This window comes from Barbus barbus (assembly GCF_936440315.1).
Source record: "Barbus barbus genome assembly, chromosome: 43".
Taxonomy (NCBI): domain Eukaryota; kingdom Metazoa; phylum Chordata; class Actinopteri; order Cypriniformes; family Cyprinidae; genus Barbus; species Barbus barbus.
This window is the reverse complement of record NC_136721.1, coordinates 6,721,283-6,748,623: the sequence shown is the minus strand read 5'-3', so window position 1 is coordinate 6,748,623 and position 27,341 is coordinate 6,721,283. Positions and strand designations below refer to the sequence as shown.

The 27,341-nt window shown below is 42.5% G+C and overlaps 1 protein-coding gene across 4 annotated transcripts in view; it reads right to left on the bottom strand.

Moving 5' to 3' along the window:
- The window catches only part of LOC306862126 (delta-sarcoglycan-like), a 310,739-nt gene that overhangs the window by 56,364 nt on the left and 227,034 nt on the right, over nucleotides 1-27,341 (bottom strand). For all 4 annotated transcript variants that reach the window (XM_079404770.1, XM_079404772.1, XM_079404769.1 and 1 more), the window contains 3 exons: nucleotides 17,054-17,155; nucleotides 15,215-15,302; nucleotides 14,091-14,210 (listed from right to left, as the gene is read on the bottom strand). In XM_079404770.1, coding sequence (XP_079260896.1) covers nucleotides 14,091-14,210; nucleotides 15,215-15,302; nucleotides 17,054-17,155 — 310 coding nt within the window. The remainder of the gene's footprint in view (nucleotides 1-14,090; nucleotides 14,211-15,214; nucleotides 15,303-17,053; nucleotides 17,156-27,341) is intronic.

Genomic DNA, 27,341 nt, shown 5'->3' with positions numbered 1-27,341 from the left:
AAGGGCAGCAAAGAAGCCACTTCTCTCCAAAAAAAAACATCAGGGACAGATTGATCTTCTGCAGAAAGTATGGTGAATGGATTGCTGAGGACTGGGGCAAAGTCATATTCTCCGATGAAGCCTTTTTCCGATTGTTTGGGGCATCTGGAAAAAGGCTTGTCCGGAGAAGAAAAGGTGAGCGCTACCATCAGTCCTGTGTCATGCCAACAGTAAAGCATCCTGAGACCATTCATGTGTGGGGTTGCTTCTCATCCAAGGGAGTGGGCTCACTCACAATTCTGCCCAAAAACACAGCCATGAATAAAGGATGGTACCAAAACACCCTCCAACAGCAACTTCTTCCAACAATCCAACAACAGTTTGGTGAAGAACAATGCACTTTCCAGCACGACGGAGCACCGTGCCATACGGCAAAAGTGATAACTAAGTGGCTCGGGGACCAAAACGTTGAAATTTTGGGTCCATGGCCTGGAAACTCCCCAGATCTTAATCCCATTGAGAACTTGTGGTCAATCCTCAAGAGGCGGGTGGACAAACAAAACCCCACTAATTCTGACAAACTCCAAGAAGTGATTATGAAAGAATGGGTTGCTATCTGTCAGGATTTGGCCCAGAAGTTGATTGAGAGCATGCCCAGTCGAATTGCAGAGGTCCTGAAAAAGAAGGGCCAACACTGCAAATACTGACTCTTTGCATAAATGTCATGTAATTGTCGATAAAAGCCTTTGAAACGTATGAAGTGCTTGTAATTATATTTCAGTACATCACAGAAACAACTGAAACAAAGATCTAAAAGCAGTTTAGCAGCAAACTTTGTGAAAACTAATATTTATGTAGTTCTCAAAACTTTTGCCCACGACTGTACATTTGGGCAAAAGAGAAAAGAAGAAGAGCCTCTGGGAGAGAATTTTTTTTTTATAGAGACGTTTATGTGCATGCGATCACATAGGTCACATGATTTAATTAATCAATTAGAGCATTTATTTCTCACAAAAGCAAAATAAAAAATAAAAATAAAAATTTAAACATTTGTATTGCTGAGTTGAAAATGGCAATAAACAACAATTTAATCATACATTTCACTTAAAGTATATACTTCAATGACAAGAAACATTTATTTAAATGGTGAATAATTTATTCATAAACTGTGCAAAGAAATCTGACTTTCTAAACGAATCTGACTTTTTACAAACTAAGATAGGAAAGACAACAGAGCATTTTATTATTGCAACATGGTTCTGAAAATGGCAGAACTATTGTTAACTTACTTTTATCAAGTTTATCACATAATTTGTAATTTGGCCAGAACATTCTGATATGCATGTATGGTAGTTCAATGTAGCACTGAATATACCTCAATTTGTCAAATTTTACATCGTATCTCACAGGGAATATGATTGTTATAAGGCTAAATGATCTCTCAGATAATACAGTTCCTATGGAAAATACCAAGAAAATATAATAAAAATAAAGCCCCATACACATCAAAACCCATTGCAATAATGATATTTGGTGTGCTTGTGTGCTCATGAGGTTTAACAAGACATGAAGTGAGACACAGCACCAACATTCTGTGCTCAGAGTGAAAATCTGATCTTACTTACTGACAAGCTGAATTATTTCACCGGTTTCTGTGTCTATATGTGTTGGTAGAGCAGAGTCTTAACCATAATTTGCCTGCTTTTATAGACTATTTATCATTTGCTTAGCATGGTCATCTGACAGAATTCCAATGGTCATTCAGCAAAGCAAATTTCCCATATTGGGGGCCATATTTCCTTATTAAAGGAATCTCCTGTACCACATTTCACAGACTGCTAATCTCCTTCATCCCAACAAATGTGTTGAGATTAAAGCCCTTAGAGAAGGTGCAAATTGAACAAGTCTATAGATTCAATTTGCAGCTTTAATTACAGGCAACGTTAAATCCTGTTAATTGAAATTTCTTTAAATAATAAATAAAGATTTTATTTTTCTAATTTGATGCTGTTTGAAATGTTTCGATATGTCACTGAAATACACAACATAAATACTGATTATTATTCTTAGTATTATTTTATTTATTTATTTGGCAAGACACAAAAAAACATAAAAATAAAGTAAAATGAAATAAATTACAAAAACAAATTTGCTAGAAAACAGTTTCCACTGCTGTGAGTATATAATTGAGGATAATCAATTCATGTTAATTACAATTAGAGCAAAGATTCTGAGTGCTAATATCATTATCCTGCGGACTGCTGCTAACTGTGAAAGTACTGGTGAGAAGAAGCACTACAAACACAATATGACACATTCAGCAAATTCCCTGTCACAGCTTGTGTAGATTATCACAGTGGAGCCCTGTTATGTCTTATCTCAGGTTCTCAATGTCACTTATGTTTTCCAGTCATTCTCCAGTAGGACTCTGGGATAAGAAACTGGGGTAAATGTCAATGGTTTCAAGTCTGACAGATCATGCTGGCAACATTTTATGCAGTCTGTGCTTTGTTTGATTAAATGTATTCCTGTACTGAAGAGATACGGTGCCTGAAGATCCCAAATTAATTACTTATAATTGCTGGCAGGTGACCAAGGTAAAAAACAAGTACACTTCCATAATGTACTTAAAATGCTCTATTTTCGCACACTAATTTTGTACTTAATATACTAAAAAATTATATATTTTTTAAGATAAACTTAAGATCATCTAAGTGTACTCAACTGTGCTATTTTGAGACACCATGAATATGAAATAAATGCACTTTTATTAACATATCTTTGTATTTAAAAAAATTATTTAGTTACCACTTGTAGTACACTTGAAACCATCTTTTATTCAGTAGTACACTCAAGTGTACTACAAGTGGTAGCTAAATACAAAAAAATTAAAGTTTATACGAAAAATGGGAATAAACAAATGGCTACATATGGCCATTCTTTAAAAGCATCTAACATTTTAATGTAATATTGCCTAATTACTCAAACATTATGAGACTCAAAGCTTGACGTAACATCTCTTGGGAGTGACTTTGGTACCCAAGCAAATTGATTTCCCTGTTCAGATTGTTAAAATTAATGAAGAATAACATTCAGCTCAGACTAATATAACGATCCAGGGGAAAGATCAGTGCAAAGGCTGTATCACTGTTTTAGATATAAATAACTCTCTCATATTTGTTTCAGTGTAAAATATTGCAGCCTTTCATTAGTAAATTCAAATGCTTGGCATTTAAGTGTTCGGGGTTAGGTGAAAGTTTCCTGAATTTTGTCTAATTTAAAAGCAAAAATAAATAAATAACAAACAAACAAATACTGGCTCAGTAAAATAGTCAAGGGCTTTCCAGTTCCATGTTCTACTCATACTGAAATAAAGCAGCGAACCTGAGGAGATGTTGCACAGTTTGTCCTAATTAATATGCTCTTATTGCTGTTCCTGTGGAGCTGAACAAAATGCAAACTGAATTTCGCAGCTCCCCCACCCCTCGTGAGACATTTTGAATTTCCTTCCTTGTTCTGTATCCTTCCTTGTTCTTGTTCCGTATCTCAGGGAACCGAGGTTACGATAGTAACCGAGTACGTTCCCTATCGATACTCCACTCGTACTGCGTCTTGCTAAAGACGCTATGGGAACACAATTCAATCACGCCGTGCTATGGTAGAGGAATGACTGTGTAAAATACCTCCATAAGCATTCCATGCTCAGAGGGAAGTATAATAGTATACTCGGGCTAAAGCGAGCTGAGCTCATAGAGGTCACGCTCGGCCCAGGTCATTCCATGTATTCCTCGCATACTCAGCACTTTCAGGGCTGAGATATGTAAGGAACCCATCAGAGAGCTTGAGTGCCCGTGCAGTCAAGAGTTCTCCGTTAGGGTTGTTCCCACAGCATAAGTCATACTCATCTAAGCAGATAGGACCCTGGCCTGTAAGGCCGGTACAACAAACTTATAAAACTTTGCAAATGTGGACGGCGAGGCCAAGCCGGCCGCCGCACAAATGCCTGTAATGGACACACCGCTAGACCAGGCCCACGACGAGGCAATGCCTCTAGTCGAAATGGCTCGTACTCCAATGGGGCATTGAAGGCCCAAGGAAGAGTAAGCCAGCATAACGGCATCCACTATCCACTTAGAGAGTCTCTGCTTCGTGACCGGAAGCCCTTTGGCGCGGTTACCGAAGCTAACAAAGAGCTGTTCCGTGCGCCTGAAGGAGGCGGAACGCTCAAAGTAGATCCGTAGGGCTCTAACAGGGCATAACAAAATTAACTCCCGGTCCTCCTCGGAGGGAGGAAGCGCGGAGAGTGTGATGACCTGAGCTCTGAACGGAGTGGAAAGTACCTTAGGTACGTATCCATGCCTTGGTTTTAGGACGACCTTGGAGTCGTTTGGCCCAAATTCCAGGCAGGCAGGGCTCACAGAGAGTGCCTGCAGGTCTCCTACTTGCTTGACTGACGCTAGTGCTAGTAGCAGAGCAGTCTTCAGCGACAGCGACCGAAGGTTCAGCCTCTTGGCACCCCTTAGAAAGCGGACGATAACATTGTCCCTGCCCACTGATTGGCCCGCGATAGGGGCGTGGAAGGCCGCTATAGCCGATACGAACACCCTGAGTGTGGAGGGAGAGCGTCCTTTATCCAGCAGTTCCTGCAGGAAGGACAGATTCACCGCCAACTCAGATGTAGGGGGGTCCTCACCGCGGTTTAGACACCATTCGGAGAAAACCGCCCATTTAAGGGCATAGAGGCGTCTCGTAGACGGGGCTCTAGCCTCAGAAATGGTATTTAGCGCTCGCTCTGGGAGGCTGGTAGGCTCCCGTTGAGCGGCCAGAGGTGAAGTGCCCACAGTTCGGGACGAGGGTGCCACAATAAACCGTTCTCCTGAGAGAGGAGGTCTCGTCTCAGGGGCACGGGCCAGGGGGCTGCGGTTAGCAGCTGGGTCAGCTCTGACATCCAAGGCTGGTTCTCCCACAGGGGGCCACCAACAAGACCTTGTGTCGTTGTTCCCTGATTCGCCTGATGACCTGAGGAATCAGAGCGATCGGAGGGAATGCATAAAGGAGGAGGTTGGGCCAGTCGTGGGCCAATGCGTCCTTGACCTTCGAATAATAGGCTGGGCAGTGAGAGTTGTCTTTGGAGGCGAAAAGGTCTACCTCGGCCTTGCCAAAGATTCTCCAGATCATTCGAACCGTCTGCGGGTGGAGCATCCACTCTTCTGAGGGGACGTTGCTCCGTGATAACATATCCGCTCCTCGGTTCAATCTGCCCGGCAAATGTGCTGCTCTCAGCGAGTGCAAGTTGAGCTGAGCCCACTCCAGAAGTCGCTCTACCATAAGGAAGAGGCGCTTCGAGGAGAGACCTCCCTGGTGATTTACGTAGGACACCACTGACATGTTGTCTGAGCGGATCAGCACATGTCGTCCCTTTAGCTCAGGCAGGAAAAACTGGCAGGCTCGACACACTGCTAGCATCTCTAAGCAGTTGATGTGGAGGTTCTGCTCCGCCTTCGACCAAAGGCCAAAGGTCGGTTTGCCTTCGCACAGCGCCCCCCAACCCATGTTGGAGGCGTCTGTCGTGACAACTTTCCTGCAGCAGACCATCCCTATGGTCACACCCTTTCTGAACCATTGTGGGTTTTTCCAGGGGGCTAGGGCTGTTACACAGGCCTGGCTCACCCTGATATGTAGGCGACCGTGTCGTCATGCGTGGGGCGGAATCCGTGGTTTCAACCAGCGCTGAAGTGGCCGCATGCGAAGCAGGCCCAACTGTAGCAATGGCGATGCTGCGGCCATGAGACCCAGCATCCTCTAAAACGCTTTGACGGGGCGAGCGGTGCCGCTCTGGAAGGAGGCTGCGAGCTTTTGAATGGCCAGAGCGCGTTCCGGCGCTAGCACAGCTCTAATCTGAGCTGAGTCCAAAACTGTTCCCAGAAACGACACCCTTCGGCTGGGAAACAGCGCGCTCTTGGCAAAACTGACCCTGAGCCCCAGGCATTCTAAGTGGCTGAGGAGGAGGGCTCTGTGTGAGAGTAGTTGTACCCCTGACTGGGCCAGAATGAGCCAGTCGTTGAGGTAATTGAGAATGCGGATTCCCATCTGCCTGAGAGGGGAAAGAGCCGCGTCCATGCACTTCGTAAAAGTGCGTGGAGCCAGGGACAGTCCAAAGGGAAGGACCGTGTACTGATAAGCCTCTCCCTCGAAGGCGAATCTCAAGAATCGTCTGTGATGGGGGGCTATCTGGACGTGAAAGTATGCATCTTTCAGGTCCAGGGAACAGAACCAGTCCTCTGAGCGAATTTGCGAGAGGATCTGCTTCAGTGTGATAATCCTGAACGAACTCCTCATGAGGGCGCGATTCAGGCGTCTGAGATCGAGGATGGGCCAGAGGCCGCCATCCTTCTTGGGAACGAGGCAGTAACGGCTGTAAAAGCCTGATTCGCTCTGAGCTGGAGGAACCATTTCTATGGCTCCCTTTTCCAGCAGCGTCATCACTTCTGAACGTAGAACGTGAGCGTTCTTGCCGTCTACAGAAGTGGAGACCACGCCGCTGAAGCGCGGGGGTCTGCGAGCGAATTGGAGTGAGTAACCTCGTTCTATTATCCGTACAACCCATTCTGACACTCCGGGGATGGCCCTCCAGGCCTCGGCCCGCGTGGCAAGGGGCTGGATAAACTCGAGTGATCAACTGCACGGACGCAGGACGCTCGTGATGGAAGGAAGAGGAAATTTGCTCTCTCTTTGAGAATGTTTGTGTTTTATTTTGCCCGTTATAACAACGGACGGTTGCAAGGCCCTGTGTTTGCAACAGACACAATGTGCAATGCACCCGGCGATGAGCGGAGTGACAAGAGTTTTTTTAAGAGAGGCTGCTTGGCGGGCGGTCCGGCCGCGGCGGGACTCGGCCCTCTCCTCTTCCTGGCCTGCAGATCAGGAAGACGCTGGAGGCGCAGGGTCCAACACAATCCTGGGTCGGGGCCCCTGGCGCTGCGGATGGGGGTAGCGTCTGGCCGATCGAGAACGCCCTCGCGTCTGCGGAGCCTTGGCAGGCTGAGAGGCGGAGGCATCAAGGAAGGAGACCTTGTCTGCGTCCTTGATCTCCGTCAGCGTGAGCCACAGGTGGCGCTCGAGCACCACTAGGCTGGCCATGGACCGTCCAATCGCCTGGGCGGTGGTCTTGGTGGCGCGCAGAGCCAGGTCTGTTGCACTTCTCAGCTCCCTGAGAGTTGCAGGATCAGGTTCAGACTCGTCCATAGCAGCGAGGAGTTTGGCCTAATAGACCTGTAGAACCGCCATAGAGTGAAGCGCCGACGCCGCCTGTCCAGCTGAAGCATAGGAGCGTCCAGCGAGTGCTGAAGTGGTCCTGCATGGCTTGGACGCATGGGCGGCTTTAGCCTTCCAGCCGATGGCAGTGGGTGGGCAGAGATGGGCAGCCACTGACTCATCCAGTTGAGGCATTTTCCCATACCCCTTTTCTTCAGTGCCGTCAATTGTAGTGAGGGCGGATGAAGAGGAAGTGCGGAGGCGGGCGGAGTAGGGGGCGCGCCACGATTTTGTCAGCTCGTCGTGAACTCCAGGGAAGAATGGCGAGGGTCACTGTAGAGGGGCCTGACGGCGCCCCGGCAGGAACCACTCATCAAGACGGCTGCGAGAGGGCTCCTCTGGTGGAGACCAATCCAGTCCCAGCTCTTCAACCGCTCTGGAGAGGACACGGAAGGGCTCGGCGTCCATCCCAGCTGTAGCGGTGCTGGGCGCTGAAGAATGCGGGAGGGCGGAGTCTACAGCAGAGCCCGACAGCTCCTCCACATCAGAAGCTGCCAATGAAATGCTGTCATCGGCCAGCTCTTCGTCACTTTTCCCGAACGAGACCAGATCGCTCGCGGCAGCGGAGGGACGCTGGTCGGGCTGGGAAAAAAGGACGGGAGAATGCTCTCTCTGTGGCGAAAGCGAGGCATGCGGGACTCAAGCCGACGTGAGCTCGCTCTCAGCCAAGCACTGAAATCCTCTGCCCCGCCGCTTTTTCCTCACAGGTGCCTGGGTGCACAGCACTCGCTGTGGCCGTCATCGGAGTGCAGGGGAGCCCTGCACGAGCCGCAATGTCGGCCAGGCATTTGAAACAACGCCTGTAAATTTGCTCTTTTAGAGTGCGTGAATTCGCCGGATGGCGGCAGCGAACAGACCGGGGCTTCTGCGGGGCTGGAGCGCGATGAGCGTCGTCTCAGCAGGCAGGAGGTATCTGGCTCAGCTGCGAGGCGTGTCAACGGCGATGGCGGCTTCTTGGGATCAGCGAAGGCGAGATGTCGTCGCTGAAGGAGAAGAAATCTGAGCATCCTATGGCGAGACGGCTGATTATATAGCCAGATAACCCCGCCCATTCTGGCGGGATCTGGCGGGCTCTGTCGCCATAGGCTCGTGCAGCTCCGCTGCCGACACATTGGTTCGTTTTTAACACACTGCACGAACCAATGATCGTGCAGTTTCACTGCGTGATTGAATAAGGCTTCAGTAAAGGAGAAAAAAGTTTTTTTCCCATAGCGTCTTTAGCAAGACGCAGTACGAGTGGAGTATCGATAGGGAAAGTGTTTTTTCAGTGAGATTTTTTTTTTATGTCCTGAATGATTTTAAGGTTGGAAAGATTTTAATAATGTTTTATAAAATAAAAACTAAAGCCTCCAATTAGAAGCAAACAGGCCACATAACAGAGGGTAAAGGAACTTAAAAAGTCAATATCATAATTATGAAAACAGAGGAGTAAATGCAATATTTATATGTATTATTATACCCTTAATAAACAAATAAAATATGAAAAAGTCATTGTGGTGTAATATAAAAAAAAAAATTCCTTACAGCATCTATCTATTCATCCACCCATCCATCTCTCTCTCCAATCAAATTATATATTATTTTATAAGACTTACTGACTCATGAGAGTCTCCGGTCCTCTTTATGATTGTTGGACCACGTGACTTTGAATTTTCTGGATGAAAATTCAGTTTTCAAATATGAATAAGCAGTAAAGCAGTTTTGTTAAAAAATTTGCTTTCTAAGAAATAACAAAAGATTATGCAGAACATTTTATTAAATCACTTTATTTTATGCTTTTATTCATTACGTTATGAGGGTGGTAGTATCAACTATGCCCTAAAAGTATTAAAATGTAATTGAAATCTGAAATAACAGGTTTATTGAAGTCACTGTATGAATCACGTTCTTAAAGGATTTGCTCAACAGAAAGAATGCAAGAACAAATATTAGAGGAATACTGGTCCTTAAAAATCTTGCTTGCACTGACAAGCGTTCTGCGTGTGATGTGTTTTGATGGCAGCTGAAGTTGTGTTTACCCTAGACTCACTCTCAGCTGTCATGGCATTACAGTTTTTCTCAGTTGCATTGGTGCATTTCTCAGAACAGAAATTAAATTTTCAAAACTACTTGTTCAACCTCCACATCATTGAGTCACTTGTGCACATCATAAAAGCAGTTTCTCATTCTTTTGAACAAGTTGCGATTGCTTTGGTACAATCATGCAACTGATTATGTACATTTGCCTGCTGTTGTCATGTTGCTCAAAATGTATTATATAGTTCTCTGTGCTATAGTCTTACCCTTCAAAACCTCAAGTCATTAGTTCATTGTCACGAGTCTGTTCTGTTTTTGCCTTGTTTTCCATTGACCCAGTTTCCCCGATTAGTTAATTAGCTCCTCACCTGTTTCTGTTCTCCCTTAATGATGACCTGCCTTTATAAGCCTGAGTTCTCCCTGGTTCCTATGTCCGTTATTGTTTGATGTTACACCTTACGTTTCTGCAAGTAAATATCAGTTTTCTATACCTGCCTGTCTCGTTTGCATTCCTGGGAGCAATACCGTAACAGAATAACGGACCACAACAGTTTAGTTAGCGGCGTTTTTTCTTTTGTTTATTTTTTGGTTTTCCCCCTCTCCTGACATGGATCCTGCCATGCTACTCCTGTGCCTGGAGCAGAAGGACCGTTCGCTGGTGGAACACACCAAGGACTTCATCAACCTGGCGTGCCTTACACACTTCGAAGACCGCTCGCTCTGTGTTTTCTACATCGCCAACCTGAGCTAGCAGTGTAAGGCACGCCTGCCAGCGAACGGTCCCAAGGAGAATTTCGCCGCTTGCATGGAGTGGGTGCTGGAAAATAATAATCTGTTTATCTTCGGTGACCCTGCTGAGAACAGCTCCAGCCCCACTCCCGATCCAGAGCCCAGCCAGCCCTCACCATCTCGCTGCACGGAGGTTTCGCCAGAGCCCACCGCAGTCGCAGAGCCCGAGCCGGCCGCGCGGATAGAGCCGTCACCACAGACAGTGACAGAGCCACTCATCGCCCCGGAGACCGAACTCGACGCGACTGACCAGGTGTGTGAGCCGACAACATCGTGCGTCGTGGGAGTCTTAGTGGAGATCGAGGGAATGGACCAATCCCCAGCCCACACATCCACCACTGAGGGTGAGCAACCGCTGGCTTCTGGAAGCTATTTTGAGGAACTGTTGGGCCTATTCGAAGAAGATCTGATTGACTGGTTTGGGGAGGCATTACCCAGCCCTGTATCTCATGTGTCTCCGCTGGTTCCGTCCAGCCCTGAATCTCCTGTGCCTCCGCTGGTTCCGTCCAGCCTGGAATCTCCTGTGTCTCCGCTGGTTCCGTCCAGCTCGAATCCTCCCGTGTTCCCACCCAGCCTCCCTCTCCCGCCTCCTCGATACCAGTCAGCCAGCCCATCAGTCCCTCCTCAGCCACATCAGGAAGACCCCTCAGCTCACCCTCAGCACGCCATGCCCGGTGGATCGGTTGAGCTTCGGGTCTCCCTGCAATCTGCCACCTCGGGGTTGGAGGATCCCCAGTCTTTGCCTCCAGCCTGCGAGACCCGGACTCCACCTCGGCCCTCCGATCCATCGGCTCCACCTTGGCTCGTGGCTCCCTCATCTCCACCGTGGCCCCTCACTCCACCAGCTCCGCCGGGCTCCCTCGTCCCTCCGGCTCCGCCTTGGTCAGTCGTCCCCCTGCCTACTCCACGGAATTCCACTCCTCCAGCTCCGCTTCGTCCCTCCATTCCTCTGGCTCCGTCGGGTTCCTCCCTCCCTCCGGCTCCACCGTTGTCCTCTGTCACTCCGGCTCCACCGCGTCACTCGGGATCCCCGCCTCCGCCTCTCTCGCCTGAGCCGCCGGCTCCGCCGTGGCCCTCCAGCCCATCTGTGTCACCCTGGCTCTGCGGCTGCTCTGCTCCATCCTGGGCTCCTTCTCCACCGGCGTCATCTCCGGCAGTCGGCCCCATGGTGTCGGTGGTCCCATCCCCACCATGGCTCCTCCCGCCATCGACTCTGCCGTGGGCCGCCATCCTGGCTGGCCTCTGGACTGCCATCTGGCTTCCCCTGCTCCGGGCTCCTCCTTGGCTCCTCCCACCCTCCACTCCCCCTTGGACTCATTTTTTGGACTGTTTTTGGTTTTTCCTGCTCCCTATTGCCCGGATCCCTCCTACTCCATGCCCGCCTCCTGAACCCCCACCCCCCCTCCTCTGTTGGTCTGCATTTTTCGGTGCGAGGACGCACCGTTTCGGGAGGGGGCAAACTGTCACGAGTCTGTTCTGTTTTTGCCTTGTTTTCCATTGACCCAGTTTCCCCGATTAGTTAATTAGCTCCTCACCTGTTTCTGTTCTCCCTTAATGATGACCTGCCTTTATAAGCCTGAGTTCTCCCTGGTTCCTATGTCCGTTATTGTTTGATGTTACACCTTACGTTTCTGCAAGTAAATATCATTGTTTTCTATACCTGCCTGTCTCGTTTGCATTCCTGGGAGCAATACCGTAACATTCATCGTATAAGTCATTAAATGCAAATGGTTGATCTAGTTGTCATAAACTGTCAAGCATATTTTCTACACATCTCTATTAGACTTTTTGTAAATTTGCCATGAATTGTGCAAGTTAATCTTGACTTTCACTAGTGAAGAGAATATAGATCAGTTATATACCAGTTCTCTGAAATAGCTCAAAGGTGCATTTCATGACTCTTAAATTGGAAAGCATATATAGACAGAGGACAACACAAAAGTTACAAATTCTGACGATGGATGAACATCCAGAGAACAATCAGGGGCAACAGCCGAGAGGAAGAAGAGGCTAAGGACAGAGGTGCATATCAGATGAAATAATGTTGTCAATCATGGCCTTACAATGGCTGAAGGGTGCAGCTAAAAATTGGGAGATTGACCATATCCTCAATAATTCAAACATTTTGAAACTCTTTCAATCAATATCCCAAATACAGTAATGTGTAAATTTGTACTTTTGAAAGGAAATATGGCATACATAAGAAGTGCAGCCTTCTGCATTTCAGTACAATAACTGTCATCCAAACTGTTGCCATAGTTTACATCAGGTAATTCTGCTGTAACAGAGTGCACTGTTACACTTTACACTACTTTACATGTAATACATTCGTACAAAAATAAATGTACTGTGAGTAACTACATTTTGCAGACATGCAATAAAGTTCTGAAGTTCCAGCAAACAGTTGTGACATTTGCACTCACAGTTTAGAGAATGTTAAGACTGATTCGAAAAATGTGCCAAAGCAATTGAGAAAAACTGTAAAGCGTAGTCCTATTACATGACAGGAGCTCTCAGGATTGATTCTAAGCTACAGACTCGTAAAAGAAGACATAGGCATTTATCTAAGCATTAGAGTAACAAGATTTCCCTGACCTTAAAACTTGCACATCATCACTGTGTGGTCCACCAAATGCCTTCACGATAATTCAGATGCCTGGCATCATTCCGGTAACACTTGAGATAAAATTTGAAAAAGAAACATCCAATTCTAAATACCCCTGTTCTCACTGCAGTCCGTGCTGAGCTAGAGTGGATGTAAGGTAATGAACTGTGGCTTAGGGAAAATCATCGGGGGAAAAATGGATGTACACAGGCTTGAGTAATAACTTTAATAAAGGAAGTTTAGTGCTACCCCTGAGACAAGCACGGCGCGTGATCAAATACAGCACAAAGCAACCTTGAAAAATCTATTTTTTCTTCACTTCTTACTGAAGAACATACTGCCATACTGCCAAGTATGGTGACCCATAAAAATCATAAATATATATTCTCACCATCTGGGGTATAATTTTGGAAAGCACTGCTAAGTGCTTCTTGTTTTCATGCCAAATGTGACCAGAAACTGAGCGGCCTTTTGGTTGTGCCAACATTCTTTCAACATTCTATTAGGGCTTTTGAACAATTGAGGAATATGTATATTTGAAATACAATATGTTCCTAAAACAACAACAACAACAATAATAATAATAATAGTTCTTTTGAAATATTTTATATTGTCACTGTACTAAAGCCAGTACTGTTAAAATAATATCTGGGAAATGTTTACTTTCTGTTAACAATACAGCGATACAAGTCGACTGAATACAATTTTAATTTAATTTAATCACATTCAATTTAAAACAACAATAGCACATTAGCACCATAGCACAGTAAATGTGTCAAAATAAATTATTACTTTAAACATTTAATTAATATCTTAAGTTAACAGGTTAAATTTGACAGCCCTAGCATGTTTGCATGTTGTAAAATATTTTATACCCTTGTTGCCCTAGTTTGAAAACCTGGATCATAGACAATAATATTAAATATTAAATGTTTGGCGAGTATGTTATAGTCCAGTAAGCTTCTGCTCTGATAGATGTAATTACATGATGATGGAGTCAAAAAGCATTGTTTTCCATGATGGCCATTTAAAAGTATCTGATTATTATTCTGATTAAATAATTTTTGCAACCAACACATAAATTATTTCATTACATTTTAGTAGATGCTTTAATTACACCGCTGTGTCAGTTACGCAATTTGCACAATATCAGTGACAACGTCAGTCTGTGCTTAAAAGCAGCCCTGTGAGGATCACAAGCAAAATAATAATAATAATAATAAAATAAAAATAAATAAATAATAATAAAATAAAAATAAAAAAATACATAAGATTTCAGGCTACTTTCTCTTTGTAGACTGTGCCAAATAACTCTAAGACTTTAGGGCTAAGACTTCGTGTGAGCAAAATTGCCCTCAAATGTGTTATAATTTGATTGTTCACTCACCCATAACTCGTAATCTCTCTGCACCAACTACCACCTCATGGTCGTCAGCAGAGAAGAGCAGCTTTCCTGCACTTGATTTTACCTCCAGCATTTTGCCTATTGCGTGAACTCCATGGGAACCTGCCAAAAAATATATATTTAATCATTGCATTTCAGTGTGCCGTCTAAAAACAAGTTTAATTTAATATTTTCTGGCATATCCAAGTGAAACAAATAGCAAGTAATTAAGTATTTAATTAATTAATTAACCTATTGGGTTACACTTTATTTTAAGGAGTCCTTGTTACAGTGTAATTACTGTATACTGTACATTTAAGTACTGAGTAATATTAATTAACTATATGTACTTACTATATGGTTAGGGTTAGGATTACAGTTTGGCTTAGGGTTACTTACTTGCATGTAATTATGCATAATTGTTATTGTAATATTAAGTGCATGTAATGTGTGCAACAAGGACACCTTACACTAAAAGTGTTACCGCCTATTGGTCTATTCTGACACATACAAGCTTGTAATGTCTAATGTCTTTTTCTGACTAGCTTGTACACAAAACAAACAAAAAAAAAACAACCTTTTGAATTGAGATAATGAACACATGCTTGTTCTTACACATTAATTTTGTTTTGTATACAGTTGTTCAAACACCGTAATTCAAGTGAATGTCACTTAGCTAGTCCATTTAAGGCAAAATTACTTTCATTAAAATACAGACTTGCTATTACGTTATTAACCAGGACTTAATAGTACATGCATCCATGCACATGCAATTACTGCGCTGTAATGAAGTCTCTGGTCACAGTTATAAAGGTTACATCATGAGAGAGAAGAGACTAACAATCTGACTATCAAAGAACACTTTAACTCTGTCAAAATATTCATTTTACCATCTGTCCTATAAAGTTTAACATTAGCTGCCTGGATTCATCTTCAGTGAATATTTCATTTCATGCTATCTACGCTAATATAAACGCCCACAGATGGGGCGAGAAATCTTCATTCCAATTTATAGTCTGTGAAATTGTGGTGAGCAAGACAATTGTAATTATCACAAAGAGGTTGCAAGAGAGTTTTAAATTATTCTTACCCTAAGAGTGTTACCCTGTTTGTATTTGTATACTTACCTGCAATGAGTTGAGATACTAATTGCTTCTTCTCATTGAGGATGTTGACAGACACATTCTTAGATGACTGCAGGAACAATGGGCTTCCCTGGCATGAAAAAGAGGAGAATGAATGAATGAATGAATGAATGAATAAATAAATAAATAAATAAATAAATAAATAAATAAATAAATAAATATTTTTTTCAATGCATAATAATAATGTCTTGTAGGAATAGAATGAGGTCGTGTAAGACATTGATTTTTAGAGATTTATCTTGAATATAAGTGTATTTTGTCTTATTGCAATTATTATTATTTTTATTTTCTACCAGTGCCACAAGACAAAACACACACAATCAAGATACTTTCTCTGAAACAAGTTTTATTGTTATATGTAGTCTTTCTTATCAGGTGAATGTATCTTGTGTTATGGCCATTTATATATTTTAACTGGAAAACAAGACAAAGATAGTCACTAAAAATTATTTTGTAGTGTTATATACATGAGCCTCTGGGTTTTTAAAGGAAAGCAAGTGCAAAAAATGGTAAGCATTTGTGAAGTTTCCCCTCAGGCACAGTACTATGCAAACACTTGGTAAAGATTTTGTTCTATGCTTTGGGACCAATCATAAATTAACACAGCATGCGTGCCTGGGTTGATTTTGAGTGTTGGGCAGATGGTCTTCTTTAAGAATCACGCTTTTAAAAACAGTAAAATTCAAGCCAGCCATCTGCATACAGCTGAAAATAGTCAACAAAAACAATGAAACCGCTTAATTATTTCGTAGTAATGGTTAGGCAAGATACAGATATCTGTCATAATCATTACAACAATAATTCATGCTCCAGTTGACTCTTTAATTAAGGTACTATTGTGTTGCATATTAAAACCTGGAGATACAGTATGTCTATAATGTAAATTATAAATTATTTTCTCTCAAGTGTTAAATGCTTCCTTTGTAGATGCTCTTTAATGTTGTGAGAACATCTGGTTTTATGAAGAAAAAAGGCCAGAAACAGAGAAAAAAGTCTATTGAGTTGTATGTGAGGCTAATTAAGAGAAACACAGTTTTACTTGAAACAATTTTTCAAGTGAGTTATATTTCATTAAACTCAATGAGGAAATTAATCTAGACTATATCACACCTTCAAAACAAATTTAATTTCATAGCTAACACTTTATTGTAGACATTATGGACAGAAATATGTTACAAAAATTATTTGAAAATTATGATGAAAAGTAGCTGATAGATACCAGAATGGAACCAGGTGGTCAAAGGGGAGATGTTAGAAAACTAGGATGACTAGGGAAACTAGGATGAAAATTTAGAAATAGTTAGAAATCGCGGTCCATCCGGGCGCACCTAGACCAGACCGTACCGAAAGGGCACTTTTCCGTCGGCGGAAATTATTAAAATACATACAAATATATTTATTTGTTTATGTTCAAATATAATACATGTTTAATAATGTACATTTCAGAGTCTATGCAAACATATGAAAATGTACATGGTTTTGGTTACTGTGTCTGATGTTACCATTTTAGTGTGGCAATTGTCTAATTCTTAAGAGTGAGTCTTTTCCCACTGCAGTGGATGGGAGTTTCCTCTCATCACCAGTCCCATCAGGCCATTGCTATTCACCACATCTCCTCTGTCTGTTTCTCTCTATCACTCTGTCTTTCAATCTCGCCTGCTTCACTTTTACTAGACAGATGAGATAACACCATCACCCTACACCTTATCAAGCCATCCATCCACTGCAGCCTCTCTGATATTATTACGCTTGGACATTGTGAGAAAGAAAGAATATATGTCCTCCTTACTATCGCACTGATAGGCCCTGATGTGCACTTACTGGTCTGGACTGGATTTCTTTGGCATACAGTGGCTGAAGGAATTCCGAATCTCCCTCCAGTTTCAGGCCTCTTTCTGTGATACGCAGGTGACCCATGCCGTCCTGCAGAAAGAGATAAAATAAAATAATAATAATAATAATTAGAGTTTAAAAGCATAAGTTAAATTTTAAAGCAAGATAAAGACTGATATATAAAAAAGTGAAGAATTAAAATATATATAAATTAATTGTATAATAAATGTCTAAGGAGTTTTTCAAACTGGGGTCCAGAAGCTGTATGACACCACAGTGTTACAGGGTTGTTTGCATCAGATTTCAGTGGAAAGAACTGTAAATAAATGAATCAATATATTTTCAAGTAAACAAGTTATGTTCTAAAGTAAAAATAATATAATTTTATTTACCTTTGTACCAATTGAACCACTTAGTACATAAAGTGATTAAATTCAAGATAATCACATATATTTTACTTTCTATTGACAAATAAAACTTAAAGCCGGAAAAAGCCATTTCAATAGGAATCCATATGACTGGGAATTTTATGTGAAGGTTGAGATATTTCAGGATCAAGTTGGTCAATGGAACTCGCTGTGTTGATCACCACAAAACTGCTTGGTTTGAAAGGGATTTCTATTTGAGCTGTGCTTCAAAAATCTCTACACTACTGACAATAGAAAATGGACCCTTCTTGCATACTAAATTTTGCTAATGTGACAGCACCTTTCATGTAGCCATAGCACTTCTCTTAAGGTAACAATCCAAATTCATTACATATTTAGTAAGATGAATATTAAGAGCCCCTCATCAACTCCAGAGGCTCCATATAACACAACCCATTTTTTCATATTCCACTCAGTAGTAAATGCATTCAAATGTGTTTTGATACAGGGTCCCAATAGCTCAGTTTGCTATTTTAGGATTACCCTTATGGTAAACATAGACTGTGTGCTTTGAAGTCTGAAGCCTTCAGTGAGGTATCTTTTGCCACTTCCCATCGCTGACATGCTCTTATCACCTTATTTAATAACATTCACATCACAGAATCAGAGTGCCTGTCACAATTGTACCCTGCATAGGTCTGTTGGCCATTTTCTTTGCACAATTGTCATTAGCAAAATGGGGGATGAGTTTTATTATGTCTGACTTCTATGAGTTTGTAACAAACTCTGTGAGGCATGCTGCTGCAATTTGCAGGTCTGTGTGGATTGAGAAGACCAATTAAAATTAGCATGTAGATAGGACTCAAAGGCTATGGTCAAAAAGCCAGTGTTTGGAATTTCAGTGTTTATTGTTTGGCACCTTGGTAGCCTACATAAAAGGAGCAAAAGCAGATCAAATGGTGTCTGTATGGACGAGTAACCAAAATCAGTCCTCTTTTCCAACTCACAACTTGAGTGATAATATCAACAGGGTATTCAATGACAAAGACTGTCTAGTCGTTAGCAATTTTTAGTAATAATTGCATTTTTATTCATTTGATTATGTACTTCTCCAATGTTTTGCAAGTGTAAGACAGCACTTGCAGAGACAGCCTGTCTGCACACTTCTGATTGGCTGTGATTTGTGATTTTATTTGTGTGTGTTTTGTAGCACTCTTGCATCTGGTATGGATGAATAAATTGCTTGTCACTGGAATCTTAATGCATCACATATGGTTAGAACATAATTTAAGGTCATTAGCTGGTCCAATCTGGTCAGTGACAAGCTGACCAATTACTATGTGCCAGAAAGTTAATGTCCAATTTGAGATTATCGTGTTTCAAAAATAGTTTTAAAAATTACAATTTTGGATCCTGGATTTCTCCCAGCGGAGGAGACTCAGGGCAGGTTAAAAGTAAAACTTGACTTTTGTGGTGAGAGAATGTAAACTAACCAAAGTTCCAGGAGGGGGTAAGGGAGGAGAATGAGATTATGTGCTGTGTGATGCTGAATCTTTTCGGCTCTTTCTCTACACAAATCAAAATGGAATTGGAGTGGCAGATACAGGCAGAAGGAAAGACAAAGAATATGATGAATTATTCAGGCAGGTTTGCAGCAGCTGACAGTAAAGCCGAAACCTCTCAGGTGTGTTTCTGCATGATGCCATACCGGAATCAACAAACCTCCTCTGGCGTGCCACAGTTTATGCAGCATCAAGGAGTAAATTGATTTCCACTACCAGTATCACTGGTAGCTGTTTGATATTTAAGGTGGAAGAGAATGTGTGAGAGAGGAGAGAAAGAGGAGTCAAGAATTGCAAAGAAAAAAACAACAACAACAAAAAAATCCTATCTAATGCTCTGACACTGAGGAGAGAGAGAGAGTGTAAAGAGTAAGGCTGGGTATCGAGTTCGATACTTTTTAGGCACCGACCGAATTGCCTCGATACCACCAAGTATCGAAAAACGTCTTGTCGTTCGGTACCAAATTTCGATACCTAAGGGGTTAATCTCATTAACGTCAGTGAGCCAATAAGCCTGCAGCACTAAGTGTGTTTGACTAAAGTGACGCGGTGCTGATTGATCAGTGTTTGACATCCGCGAGAGCAATTCGAAAGTGTACGGAGCAGTCTGCTCTCTATATCGCGCAGTTTCGCTTACTTGACACAGACTGAAGCTCGCGTGACATTTCAGCGTCTGCCGTCTCACTAAATGAGGACATGAACACATCAACAACAGCTCTAGAACTTAGGGGTGGGCGTATCGATCCTAATATCGATAGTATCGATGCCAACGTTGGTAATGGTATCGGATCGATACTAGCCTGATAAGATCGATACTTTAGGTTATTTTTTTCTCCTATACACGTAATAACATTGCTTAATACATACAACACAGTGTAGACATGTCTGGGTGCATATGACGCTCTTTTCACATCTCTTATGCAAACATTGCTGCTCCTCCCCTGCTACGCTGTGTTTGGTTGTCATGCCATCACATGACTCAGCGGCTCCGAGCGCGAGCGGATACAGTGAGAGATGGAACGGAACTCCGAGCTACAAAAGAAATGAAAAGGAGAGGAAGGAAATCCTTCACATAGTGCATATTATACCTGTATACCGAATTTGTCCTTTTTATACAGTATCACTGTAAGGTGTGGAATGAGTTTAGCTTTTTAAAATTATTTCTTAGTCTTTAAATTTTCATTATAATGGTTTTCTATGGGAGTAAAATGCTTAACATGTTGTTTAGCATGTTTGCATATATATTCTGGTCTCAGCTGCTTGCAACATATTAGATTTTATTAACAAGCTGTATACCGAATTTAGTTTTTATTTATTTATTTGGTCTTTATCACTGTCTTCCTCCATTCATTAATTGCACCATATTAAATGTTTTTATATTGCAATTAGAGAAAATTAAATTCAACATGTTGCATTCATGTTCTGGGTTCATCTGCTTACCTGTACATACATAGTAGGCCTATATATTTTTATAAACCGTACCGAATTTGGCCTTTTCATATCACAGTTTTGTTTTATTGCGATAATAACAAACAAATATTACGGTATGTATAAAACAAACAGAAAATACAGTACGTACATAGCATACTAAAATCCTTTCAATAATAAACGAGTTATGGTTTAATAGTTCTTTTTCATATCAATTTCTTCATTCAATAAGCCACTTACGTTAAACTTTTCTTTATAATGTTTTTTTATGGGAGGAAAATACATAATGTGAAAACTTTGAGCGTTGCTTTCATATTCTGGGCACATCTGCTTACTTGTATATCTAGTTTGCAACATTAATAAGGTGTATACTGAGTTTTGTCTTTTAATATTACGTTCTTAATTTATTAAGCCACATTAATTATTTTTATAAATCTTTTCTTTGGGAGGAAAATACTTAACATGAAACTGTTTATTGCTTTCATGTTCTGGGCATCCTCTGCCTGCAAAGTCCTTTTAGAAAGGCAAATAATATCCACGTAGCTTTAAGGTGAATATAATATTAGTCATATCAACATTAGTAATGTTAATTTTTTTTATTTTGTTGCTGGTCATTTAAATTTATGTTTTTTTACATGACAAGTATCGGAATCGGTATCGGTATCGGCGATACTGGCCCTGTATTTACTCGGTATCGGATCGATACCAAAATTTGCAGTATCGCACACCCCTACTAGAACTGCTCTAAGAGTCATTTCATGACAATTTTACCGTTTGATTTGAGTAAAACTTGCGTCATATCATATACACACAGAACTGTAAAGGTATTCCCGGAAACCCGTCAAAATAAAAATTCGGATTAACTTGGAAGACACTGTGGCAGAAATAAATTAATATTGTCCAGCAGAGTGTACATACTGCTACTACTAGGCTACTATTAAAATGATTAAAACTCTTATTTTTTAATTAATGATCACACAACATTTCTTCCATGTTTTAATTTTAATAGTAAAATTTTGTTTGCCAAAATAAATAAATCATTTTATTTTCAATAATTTAAAAGAAAAATTAAATGAATGTTTTATACCTTCATTTGAAAACCAGATACAGAACACAGAATTTCTGATGAAAAAGAAAACATTTCATAAGGCTGTTTTAAGAATAAATTTGAATAAACTAAGTAGTTTTTATACATTCAAATAATTAGACATACTACAACATAGAATTTAATAACAATAAAACATATTGTGAAAGAAAATAAAACATCCACTTATGAAAGTGGATAAAGATTTTAAATTTCTTGAAGTCTTTAACAACCTAGAATAAATGAATAGAAATGATGATTCTGTCTGAGCTATGCATTTTAAAACGAGCACGCACTAGTGTAAACTGAAAACAATTTGAGCTTTATTAAAATTATTTGTACTGATTTATTGTGTTGGCTACATTTTGTTCCTTTGTGCAGTGGCTCAGAAGATGAGTCTTTGAGTCTGTATACATGTCAACAAGCTGAAAAAAAAAATAAAACCAAAGTTTTTTGAGATAATGTAATCTAGTTAAAACTGTTTTCATAAAATTGGTATCGAAAAAAGTATCGTTCAGGAACCGGTACCGAACTCAAGGTATCGGTATCGATATCGATAATTTTTGAACGATACCCAGCCCTAGTAAAGAGTGCTTTAAAAAGAAAGAGAGAAGGGCCAAAGACACAGATCTTGTGAGAAGGTATTGTGGAATATGCTGAAAAATTATTTATAAGCATACACAAATATGGCAGCACGAGCTGTAGCCTGTATCGTTTCACATTATAGAGCAGCATGCGTGTCAGATCTGCATCACGTTCAGCAGCGACAGCTCTTAAAGTAATAGCAGCCAAATAACCTAATAACCCAGCTGCTGTGATGTCTGTTAATGAAAAAAAAAAAAGAGGAAATCTATATTTTTTGTAGCTTTTTAAGGATTCATCTATATTTAATTTAGAACTTAGTGTTTGATAACTTTATTAAATTTCTGAATAATTCCTATTTGAAAGGCACAGGTAAATACAACATTTATTATAATGGGCTTTATGGACCAAGGACCAAGAAATATTCCAAGAAAAAGGACCAAGAAATGTTCGTCCAATCAAAACGCTCGTTCCGAGCATTTTCATTGACTTTCCCACCTATCTGTCAACATGTATTTGCATACCACTGTGCACCCTGTTCACGCAGACAGGATACGTCATATGCATGTTCACGTACGCTGTGCAGAATGGCAGGCAAAGTGAGAATGGCAGGCAAAAAACAACAACCTCATCTTCCATCCTGGGCTGCGTTCAGCCCTGAAAAAAAAGTGTGAAACGTTTATTAAACGGAAACGGTGATGCGTTGAACACCCTGTTCTGATGACGCAAGTGTTGCAACTATGGCAGCTGAGAAGGCCACTCTGTGTTCTTTTTGAAGAATTTTCAGAGCCTGATAAAGTCTGTATAAATAAATTTTTAATACTGCAAAATACGCTCGATGTTACAGTCACTGCCCTTGCCGTCCAGAATAAAAGAGAACATCCCAATTGAGTGAAGGGATTTGTGGAAACTGTGGTTCCTAATTATTGTGATCCAACATTTGCCTCGCATTTCAGGATGAAAAGAAATTTCAGGTGAAGGATAATCCACTTCTTACCTCCGAGACTGTGTTGATGATCTATATGACCTTATTATTTTTATAGTATTAGGCTTATCATTATTGCTGATCACTGTTGTTGTGCTATGATATTGTAATATTTACCATTATATAATCAGAGGAGCATAGAAAAGTTTATGAAAGTGTTACTCCACAATACAATAGCAAATATATAAATATATAAATATGTACAGTATTTTTATTTTACATTAATCAGTGTCTAGCACACCTTCCTGAGGAAAGGATATGGACCAGAAGTCATTGCAATTATTACATATTTAGACAGACTTAAAGAAGTTCCAGATCTATACTTGCTCTATACGTGCTCTTATTATTTCAGTTATTTTGCCTTTAATGTAAATAAACATGTGCAAACAATATACTTGCTCTTGTGAATTTATTTAGGTGTTAATTACATTTACTTACAAATTCATCATCATCATGTTGATATGCTATGTTACTATAAAACTCTTATGACAAACATGTCTTCTAATATCTTCAATTGTTGCGCATACCGAGCTGCAGCGGACACATATTAAATTACTTCACTTGGACCCATTGTGCGATCTGTCTCTTTAATACCGCGTGGTTTCTATACACATTGCTGCTGATTGGGCTGACATTTTTGACACACCCACCCACCAAACAAGAGAAAATGTATCTCAAACTCTGTTGCACACCGTTTCCAGGAAACATGCCGTTTAACCCGGAAACCGGAGCAAAACGTTGGGCACCAGTGTGAGCCTGAACGTGCCCCTGGTATTGTAGTACTTTTACTAACTGATTTCACATGATGCATTGTAGTAATGTTGTCTCTGATCGTTTGATCTGTTCGCATTCATGTGTTCAGGAGGCGTGGCTTTGGACGGCGATTTGCAGGGAGGGTGGGACGTATGCTTTCAGTGCTATCAGGCTAAAGTTAGCATTTTTCAAGATCTCCTACAGCACCTTTAATATAATAAATTAATAAGTGATTAATGTCATAATGTAAGAAAGCAGAATTAAATATGTATAATGTCAAGATCTATAAATTGTTTATTATTATGATTCAGAATTTATATTTTACATGTTTTTTAACATTTGCTTTTCCACAGACCTCAGTTTGAGAGCCTGTTCTGAAGCAGTGCAACATTGGAGACTTGTATTGTGTATTATGACCAGGGTAAGGATGCTATCAAGAAGCTATCAGGTAAATTATGTTTGTGAATTGAGCACACAGTATATCAAACAAACCTTATTTTAGGCAACCAATTTTTTTATTTATGTAGAGAAAAGGCCATTTAATGTGCTATTTTCAAATGTAATTGCTTAAATGGTTTTATAGAAACCATTTCTATTTGTATCTTCATGTTAATCTGTTTAAATTTCAGTTTTGGCTGTCCTATATAATATCCTGATTTTTAATTGATTAATATTAAAAGGTAATGAAAAAAATACCTGAGCAAGGATAAAACTGGCTTAAAATGTGCATCACAATGCCAAAACAGTTCACAAAGTCTGCAAGACTGTACAACTCTAACACACTGCACAGGATAGCAATTTAAGAACAGTAGAAGGTGAAGGCTCTGCTCTTGAATTTTAATTAGCTAATGTGACTGACTGGACGGTCTAGGAACATTACCTAGCATTGTCAGTACTAGCTAATTAATATTCATGACCTCAGTCTTCACCATAGTGACATTACAATTCAAGTTTCTTTGTTTGCCACGCTTTAAAATTTCTTCTGTTGCCAAGAATGTAAAGCTTCCCCAGCCAAAACTCAGTTCCCTTCCAGGAACTTCGAGCTGCGTCGAAACGCATATGGGAACGCCTTCAGCGTGACCAGGCTCTGAATATGAATTGTAATCAGTCAAACAAGGGCGAGGCGTCACGGGCGGGGTGACGTCACGACCAGGAAGCATATAAGCACGTGCGGCGGAGCCGGCTTCAGCTTTTTGTCATTCAGCGAAGCGCTCTGTGTGTGTCAGTCTTATTTAGTGTTGTTTGTCCTAGTTTTAAGTGGAAAGCATTCAGTATCATGCCAAAGCCAAGGGCAAGCTCAGGGGTGAAGCTTTCAGACCACGTTTTGAGTCGTGTGTGCATCCTTGCCCTCGCTATATCACGAGCGAGGACACACACGATTTGTGCGTGGTCTGCCTGGGTGCGGAGCACGCAGAATCGATCTCCGCACCCGGAGGGCTCTCTTCGAGAAGGGAGCCTTCGCGAGCTCCCCATGCGGTGCCGGTCCCGCTGCTGCCGAGGCAGAGCGGCGGCTGCACTCGTGGGGCTCGCAGGCTGATCTGGCTGGTGAGTGTGAGACGGGCATGTCCTTATCTCCTCCCGTATCCACCATATCTGGCGCCCCGTCTCTCGGTGTGGAAGCTGTCTCTTCCCCCGAGACGAGGGCTCAATGCTTCGTCTCTCTTCTTCTGAGGAGGTTGATGTGACGAGCGTTCACGAGGTTTCGCCGCCTCTGTCACCCCAATATGATATAACTGTGAGCTTTGTAAGCTGCAGTGTTTGCACAAGCATAAAATGAATAAAGCCGATCCCGCTTCTGCCTTTAAATCAGAGAGAAAAAAAGGCAGAGCGGCGGCTGCGCTCGCGGGGCTTGCAGAGAAAAAAAAGAGAAAAAGGCTGATCTGGCTGGCGAGAGTCAGACGGGCATGTCCCTATCTCCTCCCGCGTCTGATCTGGCGCCCCGTCTCTCGGTTCGGAAGCGGTCTCTTCCCCCTGAGACGAGGGCTCAACGCTTCGTCTCTCTTCCTCCGAGGAGGTTGATGTGACGAGCGTTGATGAGGTTTCGCCGCCTCTCTCGTCCCAGAGAGCTACTTCTACACAGGAGCCTTCCGTTTTCCCCGATCTCCTCACCGAGGTGTTGAGATCGCGGGTGAAATCTTTTTGTCCCGGCCATTCGTTCCCGCGGGAACTGAATGAGCGCGGGTATGCGGCGATGCCGCGGGTTGAACAGACGCTTGCGAGCTATCTGTCTCCCTCTATGGCATCGCCTTTGAAGGCTCCTGCTCTGCTTACAACATCTTTGGTGGGCAGAGGGTATGCGCGCTCTCTAAACTCAGGTGGCTGCTGGGCGGGCGCAGCCTCCTCTGCATACCAGCTCCTCGCGCAAAAGGTCCTGACGGGCGAGCCCCAGGACCGCGGAGGGCGACCCCTACTGGGGTGGAGTGGCTTGCACTGCGGCACTCGGTGACCACTTCACCTCGGTGCCCTCCAGGGACTTGTCTGCTGACCCTGCCGCTGTTCCAGGGCACAGCCGGTCCCAGCGAGTACATTTCTCAGGTTTGTCCGCCCGGCAGCGCGGAGCCGAGAAACTCGCCTCAGCCGCCAGATTACGCGTCTCATTCCGGTGCGCCGCATGGAGACAGCGGTCTGGCCGCTTCTCTGAACCCAGAGGTCAGTCTCGAGAGACTGATTCCCTTAGAAGATCATTGGGCAGCAAGCTGCCGAATGTGTCTCTTTGGGTCCTGCCTTGCAGGGTCTGGTTCGTTCAGAGGTCCTGACGGGTGAGCCCCAGGACTACGGAGGACGACCCCTACTGGGGTGGAGCGGCTTACACCGCGGCACACGGTGACCGTCTCCCCTCGGTGCCCTCCGGGGATTTGTCTGTCAACCCTGCAGTTCCAGGGCACAGCAGGTCACAGCGAGTATTACTCTCAGGTTCTTCCGCCTGTGATTTCAGCGGACCTGAGAAACTCACCTCGGCCGCCAGATTACACGTCTCCTGCCGGTGCGCCGCAGCGAGGCAGCGGTCTGGCCGCTTCTCTAACACCAGAGGTCAGTCTCGAGAGACTGATTCCCTTAGTAGATCGTTTGGCAGCCTGGCAGCGACTGCCGAATGTGTCTCTTTGGGTCCTGCGGACGGTAGAGGCTGGCTATTCCATCCAGTTCGATGGGCCACCTCCGCTGTTCAACGGGGTCTGTGTGACTACAGTCCGCCCCGAGCAGGCTCTGGTCTTGGAACAGGAAGTCGATACTTTGCTGAGGAAGGAAGCCATCGAGTTGGTTCCTCCTCACGAAGTCCACGCCGGCTGCTACAGCCTGTACTTCATTGTTCCAAAGAAGGATGGGGGGCTGAGGCCCATACTGGATTTGAGTCTTCTGAACTGCTCAGCCAGAAAGCTGAAGTTCAAGATGCTCACTGTCAGGCAGATCGTGTCTCAAATCAGGTCCGAGGACTGATTTGTCACGACAGACCTCAAAGATTAGGTCCTTAGGGCAGTTAATTTATCTAATTGACAAATGTATAATTATTGTACAT